Source organism: Sarcophilus harrisii, chromosome 2 (assembly GCF_902635505.1).
Source record: "Sarcophilus harrisii chromosome 2, mSarHar1.11, whole genome shotgun sequence".
In the NCBI taxonomy this organism is placed as follows: Eukaryota; Metazoa; Chordata; class Mammalia; order Dasyuromorphia; family Dasyuridae; genus Sarcophilus; species Sarcophilus harrisii.
In genome coordinates this window covers 338838288-338862568 of record NC_045427.1, presented here as the reverse complement: position 1 = coordinate 338862568, position 24281 = coordinate 338838288, and the positions used below count along the sequence as shown (strand labels likewise).

At 32.7% G+C, this 24281-nt stretch overlaps 1 protein-coding gene across 7 annotated transcripts in view; it reads right to left on the bottom strand.

Moving 5' to 3' along the window:
- MIA2 (MIA SH3 domain ER export factor 2) overlaps positions 1-24281 on the bottom strand; it is a 129163-nt gene that overhangs the window by 17015 nt on the left and 87867 nt on the right. For 5 of the 7 annotated variants that reach the window (XM_031952963.1, XM_031952959.1, XM_031952958.1 and 2 more), the window contains 8 exons: positions 15948-16038; positions 11095-11233; positions 9667-9768; positions 8185-8245; positions 7596-7631; positions 3470-3537; positions 2213-2295; positions 445-573 (listed from right to left, as the gene is read on the bottom strand). In XM_031952963.1, the coding sequence (XP_031808823.1) occupies positions 445-573; positions 2213-2295; positions 3470-3537; positions 7596-7631; positions 8185-8245; positions 9667-9768; positions 11095-11233; positions 15948-16038 (709 nt within the window). The remainder of the gene's footprint in view (positions 1-444; positions 574-2212; positions 2296-3469; positions 3538-7595; positions 7632-8184; positions 8246-9666; positions 9769-11094; positions 11234-15947; positions 16039-24281) is intronic. The other 2 variants (XM_031952961.1, XM_031952962.1) reach the window with 1 other exon arrangement.

Genomic DNA, 24281 nt, shown 5'->3' with positions numbered 1-24281 from the left:
AAACAATAATTATGAAGAGTGTAAGAACTCTATAGATTATACTATATTAAAAAAACAAATGTATGATTTGGTAACTATGTTTCCTTGATTAATAATATTCTAGAATGCTTTAGACTATAGAGAATATAGCATTTATAACTAAACTGATGGTTAAATAGCATGGCTAAAAATAGTTGTTTGGTCATTTCCATAAAAAGTTGAGACTCAAGTCTCAGGATCAGGAGTGTAAATGTGTCACATAATTTTGTTTTTTCCCCTAGGAAAATAAGCTTAAACTCAGATCAGCCAGATTTAATGACCCTTTCCCCAAGAATATAACCCACTGTAAATCATAGGACTGCCTGTATTTTTCAAATATTTATAATACAGTTCATTTTTAAGGTAAGTTGGGATGAAGAAAGGAATGGAAAAATCCAGAGTAATAAACATGTTTAAGCAATATACCTCTTCCTCCTCCCCCTGGAAGCAAAGGTGAAATTCTGAGTGGACCCTCCAACAAAGTTGGAGGGGAGAGAAAAGCTCTCATTTCTGGTGAAGGCCGACCCATTGGTGAGGGTCCATATGGGGAATGCTCTGGAATAATTAAAACAACATATTTAAATTCAATTTCAGTTAACTATACTGGACATAGGTAGAATCCCATTTTGATGAGTACCATTTAAAACATTTATTCTATATAATAAAGATATTATCATGTGCTAGTCTAAGGGCATTGCTTTGTTAATATGGACAGAATTAATTTGAATGAAAAATCCTATATTTAAGAGGTATTCTTATGTTCCGGTACATTTATTGATGAATCTATTTAACAGATATCATTTTTGGTAAAATTATTTCAATAACTGTTCAGTAGGGGATTAGTGATGTTTTAGAGTTTTATTTAAAAATTTTTAATGACCTTGGCTGTTTGCTCTAGCTCCAACTTCTGGAACTGTAAAACAATAAGGCTCAGTTCTGTTGATGAAACAAGCTGTGAAAAGCTGTTAAATTGTTTTAAAGAGATTTCAGGTTTTGTAGGGTAGTGAATTGAAACACCTATTCTGCATTACATGTCTTGAAGAAGGAAATTCTAGGTTCAAATCCCACCTTTGACATTACTTGTATAACAAAATAAGCAATCCATTAAACCCCAGTGAGCCTCAGTTTTTTTCATCTGAAAATTAGGGATAACTACTTGTCTGACCCACCTCAAAAGGTTTTTAAGGGTTCATATGTGACAATGTATATAATGCATTTTGCAAACAAAATCCTATATAAATGTTAACTCCTAACATTATTATTACCAGTGTAGCTGGCAATTCATAAAATAACTTGTAGTTAATTTTACCTGATGACTAGTCAAACTTATTTAAGCCTAATTAACTTTAGGAAATATTTACCAAAAAGAAAAAGAGAGAAAACAACAATCCTCTAAAACATCACAAATACAAATTTAAAAAGCACATCAAATTCTATTAGCAACATTTTGTATTATATTCAAATGCAGGTAAAAGCAGAAGGACAAAAAAGTTATTTACCCTCTTAGGGACCACTGCTTTAGAAGCAAAGCATTCTTCCTTTATAAAAACACCCTTTCACTGCCATGCTAGGAATTTGTTTGCAAGAGTAATCTTACCATATTATATTAACAAATACTAACAAACAATGTACTTTTACTAAGTACAATAACAATATATATCTTTTATTGAAATTTAGATTTTGATATATCTTTAAGCTTATTAAAATGAGATTTAGCCTATGTGAAAATAATTTTTTTCATTTCCATGGGCAGTAATTAATTTTAATTAAGCAAAAAGTATTTAAAAGAAATGACTTAGAATAGTTTGATTATATAATCTACCACAAGAAATAATATACACCGAATAAATAAGAAAGCAATACATAATGAATAAAATTATAAAATAAATATCTAAACTGCCATCATTCTTCAAAATAAAAACATTCCAAAGCAGACATAATATATAAATAATCATAGTGATATGTCTTTTCAATACTTTACATTCTAGGACCTTAAGAAATAAAATTATATCCTCTTATAAAACCTCTTTGAGATTTAGAAAGCATACATTATTATGGATAGTGAAGCTATGCCTAAAGACTCATAAAAAAGGGTATGTATAAGCTTATCAATAATTGTATCACATTTATGCTAATATGAACCAGTTAACTTTATAAAGTAAAATATATTGAAAAGTAAAGAAAAAAACAGTACCTCTGCCAAAGGATCTATTTAGTACATCAAAGGCATAAGGATCTTTTTCTAAAAGGTCACATTTAAATTCTGTTTCAGTCAATCTGCAAAGAAAGAAGAACATCTCTCAGTTATCCATTAAAGACACAACATCCATAATTTCAAGACAAATGCTACTATCCAGTACTTAATTTTTCCCTTTTACAAGCATAGCACTTTAGGGAAGGAACAACTTCTCTGAAGTGACTGACAACGTGTAGGACAGATAGGGAAAAAAAGGGAACCTGGAAGGTTCAATTTACAACAGAAATCTTATAGGACATTCAAAGCAAGCACTCACTTTACAAATGAGACAAATGAAACCCAAGGAAAGGAACTATTTTGACCTGAATCCCACAGATAGGCAAAACTACACTAGAAACAAATTCTCCCATGTCTAATCCTATATTCAGATGTTCTTGATTTCTTCAAAGAATCATACTTTGACTTTAACTACATCAAGATTCAAGGATTTCCACATTATGGTTAAGCTCATTTCTACTGGATTTACAATCTCAATTAGAATTTGTGGTTGTTTGAGATGAACAACTCTCAAAAATTCAGTGTCCCATTCTTGTTAATAATGTATCAAGATCATAATAAGAACATCTGAAAATAAGTATTCTTCAGAACTTTGTTTTCTAATTTTGAAAGTTTCCTCTGGTTTTCTTGAAGATTTTCCATTTCCAAAGCATTACTCTGAGGATTTCTTGTACTGATGTAACCATGGACATGTTAGAAATAATATCTTGGGACTAAATATCTCCAAAGTATTTTGAGAAACTACTATAAGTTGGAATGAGTTTCCATTCATCTTGTTATTTTGTTGAATGACAAAAACTATATGGATCATACTAAGCCATCAAGAGAAGCCTGTATTCTGAACATTTATTATTTGCCAAGTTCCATTTTGGATCATTTCTTTTTGAATCTATCTGCCTTATAGTGTTTATTATAAGAACTGAGCGATTCATATTAGATTCAACAACTATGTGGGACACAACTTTAGCTTTACCAGAAATATGTCTAAAAATGATTACTATCAAAGATTATATGAGAGAGAAGCCTTAAGATCAATCAAGGATTCTTCAATATCTTCTTCACCATTTTCTTTTTATTCTTTCTGCAAACACTGAATACTGTAGCTGCTTCAGCTGCTATTCTGACTCTAGATTCTGACTTGGAAGCCTCAGTTATTAACAAAATAAGTTATCTGAATGTAATAAGCAAAGTACTTACTTCTGTCTGTTGTGAGCATTTTCTTTTTTTAAGTCACTGAGATGTCTTTCAGCAGCTCGGGCTGACAACTTGGGAAAAGTAAAAAAATTTTAAATAAATACATTAAATGTATTGGAGAGAATGTTGAACTTGAGGAACAGGAAGATCTAGCTTCTGCTTACCAGTTATGCAACAATGGCTTTAAACATTTAATCTCTCTGAACCTCATAAGTAAAATGGAGTTAATAACACCTGTATTATTATTTACCTCATAGGATTGTTGTGAGGCTCAAATGCAATAATATATGTGGCACACTTTGTAAACTTTAAAGTACAATATAAATACCAGTTATCATTATTGTTATGGTTAGTTGTAAAAAATACAATCTAGACACACACATTTCATGACAATGGCAGAGTTAACATCACATGTGCTTATACAGATACCTCTCATTTTAAGTATAAAGTGTAAAAGTTTAGTTTAAACTTTTTTATCTGGTGGCAGCTAGATGGCGCAGTGGATAGAGCACCAGCCCTGAAGTCTCAGGAAGACTTGAATTCAAATGTGACCTCAGACACTTTAACACTTCCTAGCTGTGTGACCCTGGGCAAGTCACTTAACCTCAATTGCCTCAAAAAAAAAAAAAGAGGGGGGGTTATCTACCTATAATTGCCTCCATTTATAAAATATTTTCATTATATAATTTGAAGCAACAAAATACTGATGTTATATTTAAATTAAACCAGAATAAAAATTCTGTAATCAGTTATGTTTTTGACAAAACAGAGACCATCAAATATGAATCCCACCAACACTCTTCCTTATATCAGTAAGCTTCTCAATGTTTTCATTTTTTTTTTCTATTTTATTTTCCTCCTCTCCACACCAAAATGAGTTAATTCCCTCCTACTTGCTTAAGTCTCTTACTACATCTTCTCTCTTACTATCTATACTTTGGATCTTGTGTACTTCTGTGTTTTCTAAAGTTTTCTTGTGGCATCAATCATCTCCCTCTTTCTTATGTACCTTCAGTTCCTTAAGGCACAATGCCTTGTAAACAACAAGCACTTAATAAATGTTTGTTAAATAAGTGTATTAATTTATATTTTTCAGGCTTTTTACATATAACTTTAAATGTATGTTCAGTTGTGAATATTCAACAAATTACTAAATATAAATCTATATTAACAAAATGAACATAACTTAAGACATAAAAGGTCACTTATTTTATGAGAAGTTAAGACTCAAGTTTATATAAAATAAAAAGTATAAATAATATTGTACTCCATATACCCATAATCTTGGAAATAATCTTCCACAGTACAAATCCTGGGCTTAAGAACAAGTACAAAAAAGCTTATTTCATTGTTCTTTTCAAATAAATGGCATTTATTTTCTGTACATTTAATATCAACATTTTATAATTTTTAAAAATTCTGTAATTTGGCAAAATTAAACTATTCACAAAGCAGTTATTTTCTTTTTTTTTTTTTTTTAAGTTCATTAACATGGGTAGCTAGAAAGTAGCAAGGAGTAATGATAAGACTAATTTTTATTCTTCAAAGCCATGATCTCATCTACTGAAAAGTTTCACTGATTAGTCTAGCCCTCATTATATAGCAGCACAGAATCTGAAAAGAAAAAAGAATTTAGAGAATGTCTAGTCCAACATTCTATCACTGCAGAAATCATTTTTAAATAGCAGCCATAAGTAATGGGCCACCTATCTTCTCCCACCAGATCTTCATTTCTGCATACATATTAATACCTCCGAAAAAAGTTTAACCCCAGCTCAACTTATTCATTCCTCTAACCTATCTCCCTCTCACATCTTTACATACAAAGATGGTCACACCCTTAATCCTGTCATCATCCACAAATGCAAAACTTTCATGTTCATGAACTCTGAAATTTCCTTACATGATCATAATCTATTACCATTCTACCTCTTCCTTAGCACTGCAACCCCAAACCCTTTTCTCAGTTCTTACCATAATCTCTAATCCTTAACCCTTCAGTTCTTCAAAAGTGCACAGGCTACACTTTGCTTTCTTCTTCATCTGAACTCCTTCATGAAGTGGTTTCAACTATACACAATGATCCTTTCTCCACTCCCTTGCTTCTGTAACTCTTACCACCAATATTTCTCAGCTGAGCCTGTTTTGGGTTATTCCTAATATTTGTGGCCTTTATTCATATTCATGTGCTGCTGAATAAAACCAAAAAACAATGCTTGGCTGGGTCTGCTATAAATCTGTTACATAATTTCAACTGGGTCCTCAATACAGCAAAGCAATAATTTTACACCTCCTTAATCAACTTACTATTCCCCTCACCACAGCAGCTCTTTTAAACCTTTTCAAGTCTTCTAAAACTTCCCAAAGCTCCTCTCTTTCAATCATTCTGCCAAAAACTTTGCCTCTTATTTCACCGAAAAAAATTGAAGCCATTTATAAGAGCTTTCTCTTTTCTTCCCCTTATTTCACATTTTCCAGATGTCTTCTGCTACCCATCCAGTACCTATTGTCCCATATTGTCTTTCTCTCTTTTGTAGTTAAACTCTTTGGGGAAGGAAGGATAAGAGAAGGGTACAAGCATTTATTAAACGTTTACTATATATGCCGGACAACGTGCTAAACACTTCATAAATATTATTTAAGCCCTTTGGAGGTTATCTACAATAAATGCCTTCACTTCTTTTCTTTTAGACGCTACAGTCTGGATTCTTTTTCAAATAAAACTGTTCTTTCCAAAGTTACCATTTCTCTTGACTGCCAAATCTAGTGACTTTTTCTCAATCGTCGTTTTTTTTTTTTTTTTTTTTTTTTGTCTTCCATCTGCTTTTGACACACCCTTTTCTTAAAATCTCTCTAGGATTCTGTTATGTGATTCTACTGGTTCTCTCTCTTCTTTTCTGATTATTCTATTTCAGTCTCCTTGGCTGAACCTTTAATCAGGTCAGGATTTATAAGGCTGAGTATCCTCCAGGGTTCTGTATTGGCCCTCTTCTTCTTTTATACTATTTCACCCAGTAATTTCATCAGGTCCCATGGATTCAATTATCATCTCTATGTTGACCTGTCGACCTCCAATATCATAACTCCACAACTGCTTATTGGACATCTAAAATTGGATGTCCTTATAAATAAACTCATATATTCAAAACTGATTTCATTATCTTTCCCCTCTCCCTAACTTCCCTATTATTGTCATAGACACCATCACTCTTCTAGCTTTCTAGGCTTTAACCTAGCTATCATCCTCACTTCCTCACTCTTACCTCTCACAGTCAATTAACACCTGCCCTCCACTGACAAGGTCACCATTCTCATGGCAAATTAGTATACTGTTGGTCAGCCTGCCTCAAGTCTCCCCCCCCACTCCATTCCATCTGGCACTCAGTTGCCAAAGTAATCTTCCTAAAGCAAAAGTCTGACTATATTACACACATCTCCACCTACCTGCCCCTCTCTTTCCCTTTCAGTCATTTGGCTTTTTTTAAACATGGCCTCCTTCTTATATTTCTAGTCTTCTTATAATTTGTAGTAAACTTCATTTAACTCTGTGATTTACCACTGACATTAAACTTCTTGCTGTTTTTACACAAAAGCCTCAATCTACCAGTGCTAGACAGTTTTAATATAATGTTCCTTGTCCTCCTTACCTGGAATTCTCTCCTTTCTCATTTTCACCCCTTGGCTTCTCTGGATTCCTTAAATCCTATAACAAGTCTTTCTCAGGCCTTTAATACAAGAGCCTTTCCTATATTGATTAGCTCCACTTAATTCTGTATATATCTTGTTTGTACACAGATTTTTGCATGTTGTCTCCACTAGAGACCACAAAGTCCTTGAGCAGAAATTGTTTTTTTGTTTCTTTATATTCCATGGCTTAGGTCCTTAGTAAACACTTAATAAATGGTTACTGACTTGACCTATCTCTTTCAAAAGAGTTTAATTTATAATATCATCTTGGTAAATGAAGAAGTAACTGGTCCTTCTAAAAAGAATCATCAGTCATTAAAAATTTTTTTTTAATAATTTCAAAAACAGGCTGCAACACTTTCTCACATGGTTATAGGCATGACATTACAAAATGATAAAATTATTTTGGAGACAAATAAATATTTTAGAATTTAAAACTCACCCAGTTATCATGAGCTTTTTTCTCATGAGTAGTGATCTGGGAAAAAAAAAAAAAAAAGAATTCAGAAATAACTGAATGAGAAATTTTTTTTAAGTTAAAAAAATTATTTGTCAATATAACTTACAACATGTAAACACAGAACTTTCACTTCCAAAGAATCTTCTCTATAGTAAATTTTCTTTCTCATAAAATAATTATGAAATGCTATCTTTTAAACTATCATATTGCTGACTTTTTTATATTACATTAATGTCTGACAATGAAAAGTCATCAGTCTAATAGGGAGACAATTCAATAAACATCATAATGACACCATTTAGATATTTTTGTAATGACATCTGTTAAGCTGACCTTTTCCATTCTTGGATTTTCCCTGGAAAGATAAAAGACATAGTAATTTTGAAGGTATATTATGCTAGCTAGTATTTTTTGAAATATTTGAATAGATCTTTGAAATATTTCTTGTCACGATCAACCAACTCATGAGAAAATTCCCTGACAGTAAGTAGTGCCTAAACTACACTATCCCAAGACAGAAATACTAATTCAATCAATTCAGAGGAAAAATCTTTCTTCCTTCCACATATACCTGGCTTTCATAAGAACGAATAGTCCTTTCCAATTCTTCTTCAAGATCCTTGGCTCTTTCTCTGTGTGGTAAACATATAATGACATGTATTATTAAAAAATTTAAAAATAGCAAAGTATATTATTTGGACTAAAATATCCATAGTATCTGTAGTTCTATAACTATTCAAGTAAGAAATGAGCAAAACATATCTTACATGAAACAACTATTTTCTAGAAATTTTAAATTAAAATGATCTTTCTCTACTAATTCTACTTTATCATTATTTGGAAATTTAAGAAATGATAATATGGGTCTACTAAAACAAATTTTTATTCAAATGCAATTCTCTGGTCATTTAGAAGCATAATAGATGAAAATGATTGTCAAGATATTTGGAATTTATTTTTTTTTAAATTCCAAAATATCCATTAATTTCTGGGTAGCATATGCAAATTTGAGAGGAAAAAAATAATCTCATTTTCTAAACATCAACTGTCAGAAATGATTCTTCGTGAGAGGAAAAATTGGAACAAAAGATTTGACAATTGTCAATGCTGTAAAGTTACCCATACATATAACCTGTAAATAAAAGGCTATTAAAATTTAAAAAATAAATAAATAAAAATTTTAAAAAATGTTCTTGTAAAAGCATGTATTGGAAAAGATTAAAAAAAAAGAAAGAAAGAAAGAAAGAAATGATTCTTCTTAAAAATGATTCTCCTTCTGTTACTTGGTAATCTTATCAACTCCCATGAATTCAATTATCACCTCTATATTAATGATTTTCAGACCGGCTTATCAGTCTTCTATCTCCAAGTGCCTATTAGAAGTCTCAAACTGGATATTCCGTTGGGCTTTTTAATTCAACATGTCCAAAACTGAATTATCTTTCTTATACCCTCCCCACTTCCTAACTTCCCTATTTCTGATGAGGACATCACAAAATTCCCAACCTCCAAATCAAGCTCCTCACCCATACGTCATCCCTGACTCCTTACTTTCCCCATACCTGTTAGCAAGTCCTGTCTTTTTTTCCCCTGGCACAGCCACCAGCTTGGTGCAAGTCCTCTTCCCACCTCACAGCTAGACTACTGCAATAGTCTTCTGACTATTCTTTCTGCTTTATGTCTCTATTCTAGTTCACCTTGCACTCAGTTGTCAAACTGATCTTCTTGAAGTATAGGTCTGACTACGTTGATTTCCTACTCACTTCAGTGGCTCCCTATCACTTCCAGAATCAAATTTAAATTTGACATTTGATGTTCAAAGCCTTTTATTAACTTTCTTTGTGAATTGAAAAAAAATCTTATTATTAATACAAAAAAATTAGTCTCTGGAGATTATTCACTAAGAAATAGAGGAAGAAATTTAAAAGCACATAACTGGTAACCAAACAAAATTGTTCAGGTGTTGTGTTGTAAATCAAACACTTTAATAGTTTTCTTTAGTTGAGATACTAGATAAAAAGAAATAAAAAGTAATGGTAAGGTCTGTCAGTACCTGTAAGAATTTAGCTCTTCAGAAGCATGACTAATCTTTTCTCCTGCTTTGGATAGTTTCTCCTCTTTCTGTAAGCGGTCTTTTTCTTCCACAGTCAATTTTCTTAAAAACAAAAATATTTGTTGTATCAATGTTTCACCAACCCTTCTACAAAGAAAATTACTTCCTGGAAGTCTTAGCTGTATAAACACTATCTAGCTTGGATAGTTGTTGCAACCTCAAATTACAGAATTACAAAGTTTTGAATTTACCATTTTAAAGACTTTCTCTTTAAGCTGCTATAAAAAAGCTATTGAAAATTTTAAAAAGCTTTGTTAGTCTTATAATTTGGTATCCTAAAGATGCACTATATTTATAGAACAGTCATCAACTTATGAACAGTTTATATTCTAAAAGTTTGTAAGTTGGTAAATCCCTATGCAGATCACAAATACTATTTAAAATGTATATAAAATATTGATGACTATTTCAATTATATACAAACAACATTTATAGCATTGTTTCTATGAAAAAAGGCAATCTAATTCTACCAAGAATTAAAAAATTTTAATTCTACCAAGAATTAGATCCTTTTCCCGCCCCTCAACTTAAAGAAATTTTTTAAAAAATCTTAAAGCTTTGGTAATCAAATTCAAATTCTATAATTCACAATGAACAACAAAAAAATCTTTAAGCTAGATTTTTGGAGCATTATTTACGTCAAAAAAATTTATATAGCCTCCTTAAAACAGACCTAAATATAAGCATTTCTTTGTCTAGCTTATATCTTCTCTGTGTAGAGCCAGAGTAGATTTTTAAAGGCTATTTCTTTCAAATCCTAGTAAAACTTTCCAAGACTCTAAGTTGCAAAGTTATTATGGATCTGTGATTGTAGAGGAGGCTTCCTCACTGGGAGTTTGCTATATCAAAAAAATTACAGGCTCAGATTCTCCCTCCCCCCCAAAATTATGTATATGTACAAGATACACACAGGCACAACATACACACATATCTAGACACAAAATAAAGCAGTCTCCAACCTAAATACTTGACTTTCAAAAATTCCACCTATTCAAAAAGCTGATGTCATCTTATTCACATAGAAGCCTTTCTTTGGGACTATAGTTGAACTTGACCAGCCACTGCAGCCCCCATTTAGCTCCTCAAACACCTAAAGCCACTCAAACATTCAAACACCAAAAAGATTCTCAATAATACTTCTACATCGTGGGTTAAATAAATTTTAGTTGGATTAGAATGGGAACATAAGTATAATTTCTAACACAGTTTATATGGAAAAAAATGTACAAATGAACTTCTAGAATAAATTGAGGACTATTATGCCTATATAATATTCAATCAAATTGAATGCTAAAAGCTTGATATTCAAAAATTTCTGAGTTTTATTTGTCAACAATAAAAAATAGGAAGGTAAAATTTTATTAATACCTATGAAGTTTCATTTCATTTTCTTGATACAATTCAGTCATTACTTTAAGTTTTTGCTGAAGCCTTTGCACCTCACTTTCAAAATATGCATTTTCAGTCTGCAAAGACACTTGCTCAGTGTGAAGAACTTCAATTTGACCTGTGAAATTTGTGGAAAAATCAAAATTTAAAGACTTAATAGTGTAAACCAAATAAATACTTGCACAAAGAAATAAACAGTAACCCAAGATATTTAAAAGCAGAGGAGGTGATTACACTCTCTCTATGGAGCTAAATATCTAGAAAAGATTATGCTTACTTAAACAAAAAAAAAAAGAGAGTGCTCAAAAATTAAAGTGTAAGTACAACATAGAAAACATTAACACTGTTGGAATGTTTTCTGTAGAAACTGTCCACAATAAATCGTGCTGAGAAACTTAGAAAAATCTAATTATATTACTTTTAACCAATATTTTTCAACTTACAGTGAATGATAATGAAGTAAAGTCCTAAAATCTTAAGAGATAAGCATTTCAAAAGCAGATTTAATAGTGCTTACATTTATTTAGTTATTTAAGAAAAAAAAGTTTCCAGAGTAGGTGGCTTAGTGGTTAGAGCTCCAGTCCTGATGTCAGGAGGGCCTACGTTCAAATCTGGCCTCAGACACTTAACACTTCCTAGCTGTGAGACCCTGGGTAAGTCACTTAACCCCAATTGCCTCAGGGGGGGAAAAAGTTTCCATTTAAAAATTCTAAACTTAACAAATATCAACTAAAATGTGTTCTTTCATGTTCACAACAGAGAGAGCTGTATAATGAAACTATGAATCTCTATATATAACAAATTCAATATATAATATAATAAATTCAAAATGTTCCTTTCAAAGCTGTTCTACTTCTCTGATTGCCAATCTGCTGCTCTCTTCTGAATTTCAAAAACTTGTTCAATTATACTTTTCTTTTTTCCTTCAACCCTATCCTTTGCTCTCTTTTCCATCCTTTATCCCCCAACCTCATTAAGAAAAAAAAAAAAAAAAAACTTTTGTAATAAATATACACAGTTAAGCAAAAACAAATCTCCACGTTGGCTATATCTGAAATGTCTATTTCACTCAGCATCTTGCATCTACTACCTATCTTTGATGCAGGGAGCATGCTTCCTCAATTCTACAATCATTGCAGGGATCAGAATCATCATTTTCATTATTTCTTATGGCACAATAATATTCCGTTATATTCAAATGCTATATAACCTTTTCAACCAATACTCAATTTATGAGCACACTCTTTCTCACTACAAAATAATTGATATAAATCTTTTTGTATATGTGGGTCCTTTCTTTGTTTCTTTTGATCTCGTTGGAATACAGGCATAGAAATGGTACTGCCGAGTCAAAGGGTAAGCCCAATTCAATGACTTTCTCAGGACAAAGTTCCAAATTGCTTTCCAGAATGGCTGGACCAATTCATAGCTCCACTAATGATGCATCAGTACACCTATAGCAATTGTCATTTTTAATTTTTACAACTTTGCCAATCTGATGGGCATAAAGAAGAACTTCAGAGTTGTTTTAATTTTTATTTCTTTAGTGATTTGCAAGTACATTTTTTTTTCATATTTGTCAATAGTCTAGATTTCTTTCTTTGAAAACTGCCTATTCCATCTTTAACCATATATTTTTTTAATGGCTCTTTTTTTAAAAATTTCAATCAATTCCTTCAAAATATTGGATATCAGTCCTTTATAACAGGAAACCTGCTCCAAGGAATGGGAAATATGAAGAATTTTAAAAAACAAAGAAAGATTTGTATGAAATGATACAAAGTGAACAAAGTAGAAACAAGAACAATACAAAAAAAACAGTTATACAATATGAATGAAAGCAACACTAAACAGCAACAAAATCATGTCAAATATAATGGACAGTGCTGGTTTCACATTACATGTTTCCATTTGCTAACACTAAACTACAAAAAATAGAAAGTAACATAAGTTTCAATTTTTCAATTAAATTTGCTTAAATGTTTTTCCCTCCATGGAAAGTAGATGATCATCCATCCCCCTATTAAGATAATAGGAACACATTGTCACTTGTCCTTTATTCTAAAAGAGGACCATGGCAACAGGGTGATGCTATGACATGCAAGTGAATTGGATTTAAGTCACAGAGGTGCTGTATAAGATCACCTGCCCCACTTCCCCCTCCAGAGCCATCTGGGTCCAATGGCAAGATACAGATCAAGATGACTGGAGATGACCCTGGATGATAGGAACATAGAATAATACCTGGAAGAGGCTTCAGAGGAAATCTAGATCAATTCCCTTCATTTTACAGCTAAGTTATCCAAGATCACAGACAATAATCAGCAGAACCAGACTTTGAATCCAAGTCCCTCAGGCCCAAATATAATGCTTTTTCCCCTGCATACTTATAGGGTATAATAGACAAGAGAACTGGTCTTGTACATGGGAAAACCTGAGTTAAAGTTTTGTCTCTGACACATTCTGGCATTTAAAAAACTCTATAATGTTGTAAATTGCAGAAAACTTGCACAAGTAAAAGGCACTTCCTCATCTGGCAAGTATCAATGAATTCACAAGTTTAATCCTTTTCCTGTTTCCTAACCCTAAAGAAAGTATTATTCAAAGATAGATTTCTTTGTTTAGAAGTGACATGTTTCAAAACAAATTATTACTAAAACAATTTTAAATGAAATAAGTTTAATGGCCTTTTCTTAATTAAGATTCTTCTTAACTTCTCGGTAGCCTTACATGCCCTTCTCTAAATATTTCTCTTCCTTGGGCTTCTATAGCACTGTTTTCTCCTAGTTCTCTTCCTATCTGTCTGCTCACTCTTTCTAAAGCTCCTATGGTAGATGATCATCCATACCCCATCAAATATGGCTATCTTCCAAGGTTCAATCCTGTTCCCTCTTCTCTTTCTATAATCTTTCCCTTGGCGATTTTATTCACTTCTGTTATTTCAACTGAAATCTAGAAAAAGGAGTGGCAAATATAAAGAGCCAAAACAGCTTCATCAAAAATAGATCACAGATTAAACTTCATTCCTTTTTTGACTAGTTTATTATTATGCTGTCAAATAAGCAAAATCCCAAAGCTAAAGAACATTTAAAACTTTAGTGAAGTCAAAGTCTCTCGAGCTATTCTTGATTCTGAAGAATGGGTTAGATATGGCCTCTGAGGTCCCTTAAACTCTAAAATTCTGTTAAGTTTGTGACTTATTATCTTTATGTGGATAATTTTACCTATCATCTATCTATCCAGCCTGTCCCTAATCTTATTCTTTCATCACTAATTGCATCCATTTCTACTCAAATGTCTTGTCAGCATTTAAAATTCAACATGTCCAAAACTGAACCCATAATCTTCCCCTTCCAAACTTCGTTTTTTCTGTTAAGGACACCAGTATCTGGGGCAGCTAAGTGGTGCGATGGATAGAGCATTAGCCCTGAAGTTGGGTGGACCCGAGTTCAAATTTGACCTCAGACATTTAACACTTACTAGCTGTTGACTCTAGGTAAGTCACTTAACCCCAGTTGCCTCACCAAAAAGTAAGACACCATTATCTTCCCATTTGGGGGAATTTGGAGTCATTCTTTTTCTCCACTCTAGATAGTCAATCCATTTTAGATCCACATCTCTTCTTTTCATCCCCTTTATTTGTACTCAAGGAACCTCTTTGACGTCATCACTTCTTGCCTAAACAAATTACACTGAACTTTCTAAATGGTGTCTCTGCCTCCAGTTTCTCCACTTTCCATTTAACTATCAAAATAATCTTCTTAGGTACACATCTTACCATGTTATTTCCCTGCTCAAAACTTTTCAGTTACTCCCCATTGCCTCTTTGATAAAATCCAAACTCTTCAACCTGACTTTAAAGACTTTTTGCAAAATCTAACTTCAAAATCTATTTGTCTCATCATCACATTACTTTCCTTCAGATACTTTATATCTGAGAAAAACTAGTTGCTCCTTGAACTCAGTATTCTATTTTCATCACCTTGTTGTGTCATAGGCCACACACAGACCATGTCTGGGAAACACTCCCTACTGATTCCACATCTTTCACAGTTAATCTTTCTCTTCAGATATTATCTACTCTGTTAAGCCTCCTCAGACTTTTAAAATTATGAAGAAATTTGATCCATGTGTTTGTCAGCTTTGTGAAATAGAAAACATTATGCAAGTTTTAAACAGGTTTAGTAAACATTCAATTTCAATACTAAATTACTGCAGTATACATTTGTATGTGTGGCAAGAATGTATATACACAAAATGAAATGACACTTCTCTTAGAAATCTATTCCAAATGGGCAGGCTGGTGAACAAAATGATAGGCTTGTCAGAAAATCATGGATTCAAATCCTCTAACATTTACTAACTACATGACCATAAAATCATAAAATCACTTATCTTAGTCAACTTCAGTTTCCTCATTTGTAAAAAGTTGTTAAAGCCTTACGTGAATGTCAATAATTACTATTTTGTAATTAATTTAAGTTGAAAGGCATTGTGTCATTTTTGTTTGGAGACAAAATTTAAATTTATGAAACTAGATTACATATTTAGTTACTTGGTTTTTTTTTTTTTAAAAAACTCACATTTGAATATGTTTAATTTACACTTTTAAAAAATAAACCATAGAATAAGGACAAACCTAGCCAAAATCTTAAGTTGTTTAAATACAAATAATCAGAAATAAACAACATACTTCTTCAAAACTGAAAAGCTTAAAAGCAATAAAATTACAATTACTAAAAGTTAAAATCAACTAATCTTGATATCAGTTATTACAAAGGCAGCAATAACTTTTAAAAACTAATATCTATAAATAAATATAAATGGATTACCTTTAAGCTCTTCCTTTATTTTATCTTCATCAGACAACTGAGAATATACATGGTTCCTTTCTGCTTCCAGGGTTTTTAGACAAGCATTCAACTTTTTAAAGTGTAAAATATTTTTTAAAATAAAAAAAGAAACATCTATCATTATAAATATTTATACCCATAATACTACTTACTCACAGTTTCCTCTCCCATTTTTTCCAAGTATTTTACTACTTCACAAATCTGGAAGGATGACTATAAGGAAATATTTCTTGGCCAATTAAGCCTTACATTCTCAGGTTGCCAGCGCTTACTTTAATTAAATACAATTGATATTTCTTGAAAAAAGACTACATGAGGATATATGAAAAAGCAAATTACTAATAAGGAAGAGATGAAAAAAATGTATCTTGTACTTATTACAAAAAATGGAGTAAGGATGGAGATTAAGAGAAAGAAAAAGTGAATTGTATAAAAAAGAAAATATATAGTGCAAATATGATGACACAATTGTTCATTACAAATCAAACCTAGGAATTTATGTAATAAAAAATGTCAAAAAGTAAGGATTCATAAAATTAAACATTTCAATGGGACTTCTAGGGGCAGAGCCAAGATGGCAGAAAGGACACACATTTCTTTCTGACCTTTTCCTACAACCTTTAGACGAATTAGCAAATCCAGCCTCTAAATTAGCTCTGAATCAGCAGAATCCACAAGTACTGGGAGTGCAACAAATTATTAGAAGAAGATAATTTCAAGGATTGCCAGAAAAGATCTGTTTCAATTGGAAATGGGAGGAAAGCAGCCAAACACAAGCAGCTGAGCACAGACGCCACTGCAGACAGCGCAGAGTCCCTGGCATTGCGGACTACGAAGTATGGTGTAGATTCCACATAGTGAACAATCTACGGGGAGGAATCTACAGGAATCTACAGTGGTGTTGGCTACTCTGCCTTAGTTGCAGACCAGTACAGTACATCAGCAGAGAAATTAGAAAACATCCAACACAAACACAAAAGGTAAATAGTGAACTCCAAAACCCCAGAATCTCATAGGATCTGGTCATGCCCACCTAGCATCGGGAGTGAGTCAGCACTGACTCAGCGCTGACGAGCTGCTTATAGAGGAAGCTGCTTTCTATAGAGGAAGTTTGGAAAACCTCCCCTGCCCTAAAAGATCTTAACTTTTTTTTTTTAATGAGTAAAAAAGAGAAATCTGATGATAGACAACTTTTATGGTGAAAGAGAAGAACAGAGTTCAAACCCTGAAGAGACTAAAAGTATACTGTCTCCAGATGAAGCCTCAAAAGGTGATATAACTTGGTCCACATCACACAAGGTTCTCCTAGAAAAAATTAAAAAGGATCTTAAAAGAGAGAAGAAAAAAGGGGAAAGAAAATGAAAACTTTGCAAGAGAGATTGGAAAAGGCATATAACTCATTAAAAGATAGATTTGATAAAAATGGAAAACAATTCCCAGAAAAACAAAAAAGGAAATTACATCCTGGGAAGAGGCAAAAAGGGAAAAAGAAAATAACTCCTTAAAAAACAGAATTTGTGAAATGGAAAAAAATTCCAAAGAACAAAACAACTCATTTAAAAATTCAATTGGACAAATACAAAAAGAAGTAAAAAAAAGTAAATGAAGAAAGTAATTCACTAAAATTCAGAACTGAACAAATGGAAATTAATGACTCAATGAGATAACAAGAATCAGTCAAGCAAAACCAAAAAAATGAAAAAATAGAAAAAAAAAGTAAATAGCTAATTGGGAAAACAACCGACCTGGAAAATAGATCTAGAGACAATATAAGGATTATTGGACTCACTAAAATCCATGAAGAAAAAAAGAGCCTAGACATTATTTTTCAGAAAATCATCAACGAGAACTGCCTGGATGTCACAGGGTTAGAATCAGAAGATAAAATGACCACTGAAAAAATTCACTGAATACTTATTGTGTATCTAATTTATATTTTAATATATTTAACATCTACTGGTCATCCTGCCATCTAGGGGAGGAGGTGGGGGGGGTAAGAGGTGAAAAATTGGAACAAGAGGTTTGGCAATTGTTAATGCTGTAAAGTTACCCATGTATATATCCTGTAAATAAAAGGCTATTAAATTAAAAAAAAAAAAAAAATCACTGAACACCTCCTGAAAGAGACCCCAAAGAATATCGTGGATAAATTTCACAACTACCAGACCAAGGAAAAAATACTACAAGCACCCAGAAAGAAACAATTCAAATACTGATGAGCAAAAATAAGGATTACTCAGGACCTAGCAGCTTTTACTTTAAAGGATTGAAGGGCCTGCAATCTGATATTCTGAAAGGCAAAGGAACTTGGAATACAGCCAAAAATAAATAACCCTGCTAAACTGAACATTTTCTTTCAGGGAAGAAGATGGACATTCAATGAAACTGGTGAATTCCTTTTATTTATGATGAAAAGACCAGAGCTAAGCAAAAACTTTGACACATAAGATGACACATAAGAGAAGCATAAAAAGGTAAAAAGAAAAAAACTCTTGAGAACTGTATTTCTGTTATGGGTGTACATAGAGAGTACATGTATAATCTGATTTTACCATTATAATATTAAAAAAAAAACTAGAAGTGGGAAAATAATTGTAAAAAAAAAAAAAAAAGCGGGAGGGAAATGGAGGTAAAATGAGGGATATTACATCTTGGAAAGAGGCAAAGAAAATCTATTGTAACTGAGGAAAAGAGGGGAGGGTGATAAATACTGTGTGAATTATATTCTCATCAGATTTGGCTCAAAGAAAGAATATTATATATACTTGGTTTCACTGAGAAACTTCTCTCACCCTATAGAAAAGTGGGAGGAGAAAGCTGAAAAGGGAAGGGGTAGGCTAAATAGAAGGGAAAACAGAAATAGTATGGGAAAGGTATAAGAAAAGGGGAGGATCTTTAAAGGAGGAGGACTGCTTGAGGCAAGGAGTGCTCATAAGTAAAATACTGGGGAGGAAGGAAAGGGGAAAAAGAAAGAAAAGTACAATTTGGGGTCAATAAGTGTAGATGGCTGGAACAATTGCAGAGGGCTTGAACTCTGAAAAGGTGTACTTGAAACTAAGACAACAGAGTAGTTAAGGCTAAGTATCTACACAATATGATATAATGGCTCTATAACATATACTCAGATGATATGGTGATGTGATGGCTCTCCTCATGATTGGCGCCTGCTGAATGTGCTGTGGTGAGGTAATTATAGGGAAGGATTGGAGGGCTGAGGGAGAGAATCAGAAGCTCTCTGCTGCAGCATGCTCAGCAGGGAAGACTTCAGGCTCCAGACTCCAGAGTCCAGGATCTATCTTTGATGAGCCACTTGACAGCTTGCCTGCCTCCTTCACGTCTCCTCCTAAATACCAAGGACATTGATTGATACTGACCCTGACTGATCCTGAGGCCCTCCAGAGAGCTACCCCAGACATTACAAATGAGATGGCAAGAAATAAAGAAGTGGTAGTTTTAACTATAAATGTGAATGGAGTGAACTCTCCCATAAAGCATAAGTGGATAGCAGACTGGATTAAAAGCCAGAATATGGCTTGTAAACAATATGTTGTTTACAAGAAACACATTTAAAGCAGAGTGATACATACAAAGGAAAGGTAAAAGGTTGGAGCAGAATCTATTATGCTTCAGTGAAGTAAAAAAAAGCAGTAGTCATCTTGATCTCAGATCAAACAAAAGCAAAAATTGATCTAATTAAAAGAGATAAGGAAGGAAACTATATTTTGCTAAAGAGTACCATAAATAATGAAGCAATATCAACATTAAACATATATGCACCAAGTGGTGTAACATCTAAATTCCTAAAGAAGAAATTAAGAGAGTTGCAAGAAGAAAGAAGAAATAGACAGCAAAAATATAATAGTGGGAGATCTCAACCTTGCTCTCTCAGAACTAAATAAATCATCCACAAAATAAATAAGAAAGAAGTTAAAGAGGTAAACAGAATATTAGAAAAGCTATCTATGATAGATCTTTGGAGAAAGTTGAATGGAGACAGAAAGGAGTCTTTCCAGCACTTTCTTTCTTTCCAGAAGTTCATGGAACCTATAGAAAAACTGACCATATATTAGGACATAAAGACCTCAAAATCAAATGCAGAAAGGCAGAAATAGTAAATGCATTTTTTTCAGATCACAATGCAATGAAAATTACATTCAATAAAAGGGCAGGGGAAAATAGGCTAAAAAAGTAATAGGAAACTAAATAATCTCATTCTAAAGAATGAATGGGTGAAACAGCAAATTACAGACATAATTGATAATTCATCCAAGAGAACGGACAATAATGAGACAACAGACAAATTTGTAGGATGAGGCAAAGCAATAATAAGGAGAAATTTTATCTCTAAATGCTTACTTGCATAAAATAGAGAAAGAAAAGTTCAATGAATTGGGCTTGCAACAAAAAAAAAAAACCTAGAAAAAGAACAAATTAAAACCCCCCATTCAAATACCAAACTTGAAATTCTAAAAATAAAAGGAGAGAGCAATAAAATTGAAACTAAAAAAACTATTGAATTGATAAATAAAACTAAGATTGTTGGTTTTATGGAAAAAAACAACAAAATAGATAAACCATTAATTTGATTAGAAAAAGTTGAGAGGAAAATAAAATTGTTAGTCTCAAAAATGAAAAGGGAGAACTATCCACCAATGAAGAGGAAACTAGAGCAATTATCAGTAATTACTTTGACCAACTTTATGACAATTTGACAACCTAAGTGAAATGGAAGAATACCTACAAAAATATAGAGTGCCTAGACTAACAGAGGAGGAAATATTTATTTAAACAGTCCCGTTTTAGAAAACTAAATAGAACAAGCTATTGATCAATTCCCTAAGAAAAAATCCCCAGGAGCAGATGGATTTACATGTGAATTCTATCAAACATTTAAAGAACAATTACCTCCAAAACTATATAAACAATTTGAAAAAATAGGGAATGAAGAATTCTTATCAAATTCCTTTTTTGACACAGACATGGTACTGATACCCAAACCAGGTAGGACGAAAACAGAGAAAGAAAATTATATGCAAATATCTTTTTTTTTTTTTTTTTGAGCTGCCTAAGTATAAGATCTTGGTCCTTTTCTTTTTTTTCCTTTTTTTTAAAAAAAATAATTATAACTTTTTATTGACAGACCCATGCCTGGGTAATTTTTTACATTATCCCTTGCACTCACTTCTGTTCCGATTTTTCCCCTCCCTCCCTCCACCCCCTCCCCCAGATGGCAAGCAGTCCTATACATGTTAAATAGGTCACAATAGATACAACATATGTGTACAGAACCAAACAGTTCTCTTGTTGCGCAGGAAGAATTGGATTCAGAAGGTAAAAATAACCCGGGAAGAAAAACAAAAATCCAAACAGTTTACATTCATGTCCCAGTGTTCTTTCTTTGGGTGTAGCTGCTTCTGTCCATCACTGATCAATTGAAACTGAGTTAGATCTTCTCTTTGTCAAAGAAATCCACTTCCATCAGCATACATCCTCATACAGTTTCGCTGTTGAAGTATATAATGATCTCTTGGTTCTGTTCATTTCACTTAGCATCAGTTCTTGTAAGTCTCTCCAAACCTGCTGTATTTATCCTACTTGTCATTTCTTACAGAACAATAATATTCCATAACATTCATATACCACAATTTACCCAACCATTCTCCAACTGATGGGCATCCATTCATTTTCCAATTTCTGGCCACTACAAACAGGGCTGCCACAAACATTTTGGCACATACTGGTCCCTTTCCCTTCTTTAGTATCTCTTTGGGGTATAAGCCCAGTAGTAGCACTGCTGGATCAAAGGGTATGCACAGTTTGATAACTTTTTGGGCATAATTCCAGATTGCTCTCCAGAATGGTTGGATTCATTCACAACTCCACCAACAATGCATCAGTGTCCCAGTTTTCTTGTGATGCAAAAATCTTAAATAAAATATTAGCAAAGAGATTACAAAAAATCATTCCCAGGATAATACACCACAACCAAGTAGGATTTATACCAGGAATGCAACTATTAACATAATTGACTATATCAATATCCAAGTTAACCAAAACCATATGATTATCAATAGATGCTGAAAAAGCATTTGATAAAATCCAACACCCATTCCTATTAAAAACACTAAAGATTATAGGAATAAATGGACTTTTCCTTAAAATAATCAGTAGTATTTATTAAAAACCATCAGCAAGCATCATATGTAACGGGGATAAACTGGAACCATTCCCAATAAGATCAGGGATGAAACAAAGTTGCCCACTATCACCATTACTATTCAATATTGTATTAGAAATGCTAGTTTTGGCAATGCTAAGAAAAAGAGATTAAAGGAATTAAGAGTAGGTAATGAGGAAACCAAATTATCATTCGTTGCAGATGATATGATGATATACTTAAGAGAACCCTAGAGAATCAACTAAAAAACTATTAGAAGCAATCCACAACTTTAGCAAAGTTGCAGGATACAAAATAAATCCACATAAATCATCAACATTTTTATACATCACTAACAAAATCCAACAGCAAGAAATACGAAGAAAAATTCCATGTAAAATAACTGTCAATAGTATAAAATATTTGGGAATCTATCTGCCAAAGGAAAGTCAGGAAATATATGAGCAAAACTACAAAACATTCTTTGTTGTTTGTGTGGAAAGACACAAAAATAAAGTCAGATCCAAGCAATTGGAAAAATCCAAGTGCTCTGGGATAGGTCAAGAAAATATAATAAAGATCACATTCCTACCTAAACTAATCTATTTATTTAGTGCTATACCAATCAAACTCCCAAGAAACTATTTTACTGACCTAGAAAAAATAACAACAAAATTCATCTGGAAGAACAAAAGGTCAAGAATTTCAAAGGAATTAATTAAAAAACAAGCAAATGAAGGTGGCCTAGCTGTACCAGATCTAAAATTATATTATAAAGCAGTGGTCATCAAAACCATTTGGTACTGGCTAAGAAATAGAATAGTCAATCAGTGGAATAGGTTAGATTCACAGAATAAAATAGTCAATGACTAAAGCAATCTAATATTTAAGAAATCCAAAGACCCCAGCTTTTGGGATAAGAATTCACTATTTAACCAAAACTGCTAGGAAAATTGGAAACTGGTATGGCAGAAAGTAGGCATATTCCCACACCTAACACCATATACCAAGATAAGGTTGAAATGGGTTCACAATCTGGACATAAAGAATGATATTATAAACAAATTAGAAGAACATATGATAGTTTACTTCTCAGATTTATAGAGGAAGGAATTTGTGACCAAAGAAGAATTAGAGATTATTGATCACAAAACAGATAATTTTAATTATATTAAGTTAAAAAGCTTTTGTACAAACAAAACTAATGCAGACAAGATTAGAAGAGAAGCAATAAAGTGGGAAAACATTTTTACATTCAAAGTGCTGATAAAGGCCTCATTTCTAAAATATATAGAGAATTGATTCAAATTTATAAGAAATCAAACCATTCTCCAAATGATAAATGGTCAAAGGATATGAACAATTTTCTGATGGAGAAATTGAAACTATTTGTAGTTACATGAAAAAGTGCTCCAAATCACTACTGATCAGAGAAATGCAAATTAAGACAATTCTGAGATACCACCTACACACCTGTCAGATTGGCTAAGCTGACAGGGAACGATAATGACCAATGCTTGAGGGGATGTGGGAAAATTGAGACACTGATACATTGTTGGTGGACCTGTGAATAGATCTAGCTATTCTGGAGAGCAGTTTGAAACTATGCTCAAAAAATTATCAAACTCTGCATACCCTTTGATCCAACAGTGTTTCTACTGGGATTATATCCCAAAGAGATACTAAAGAAGGGAAAGAGACCCACATGTGCAAAAATGTTTGTGGCAGCTCTCTTTGTAGTGGCAAGAAATTGGAAACTGAGAGGATTACCCATCACTTGGAGAATGTCTGAATAAATTATGGTATACGAATGCTATGAAATATTATTGTTCTGTAAGAAATGACCAGCAGGATGATTTCAGAGAGGCTTGGAGAGACCTAAATGAACTGATGAAAAGTAAAATGAGCAGAACCAAGAGATCATTATACACGGCAATAAGACTATCCGACGATCAATTCTGATGGACGTAGCTTTCTTCAACAATGAGATGATTCAAAACAGTTCTACTTGTTCAGTGATGAAGAAAGTCATATATGCCCAGAGAGAGAACCGTGGGAACAGAGTGTGGAACACAACATAACATTCTCACTCTCTATGTTATTATTTGCTTGCATTTTGCTTTCTTTCCCAGTTTTTCTTCCTTCTTGATCTGATT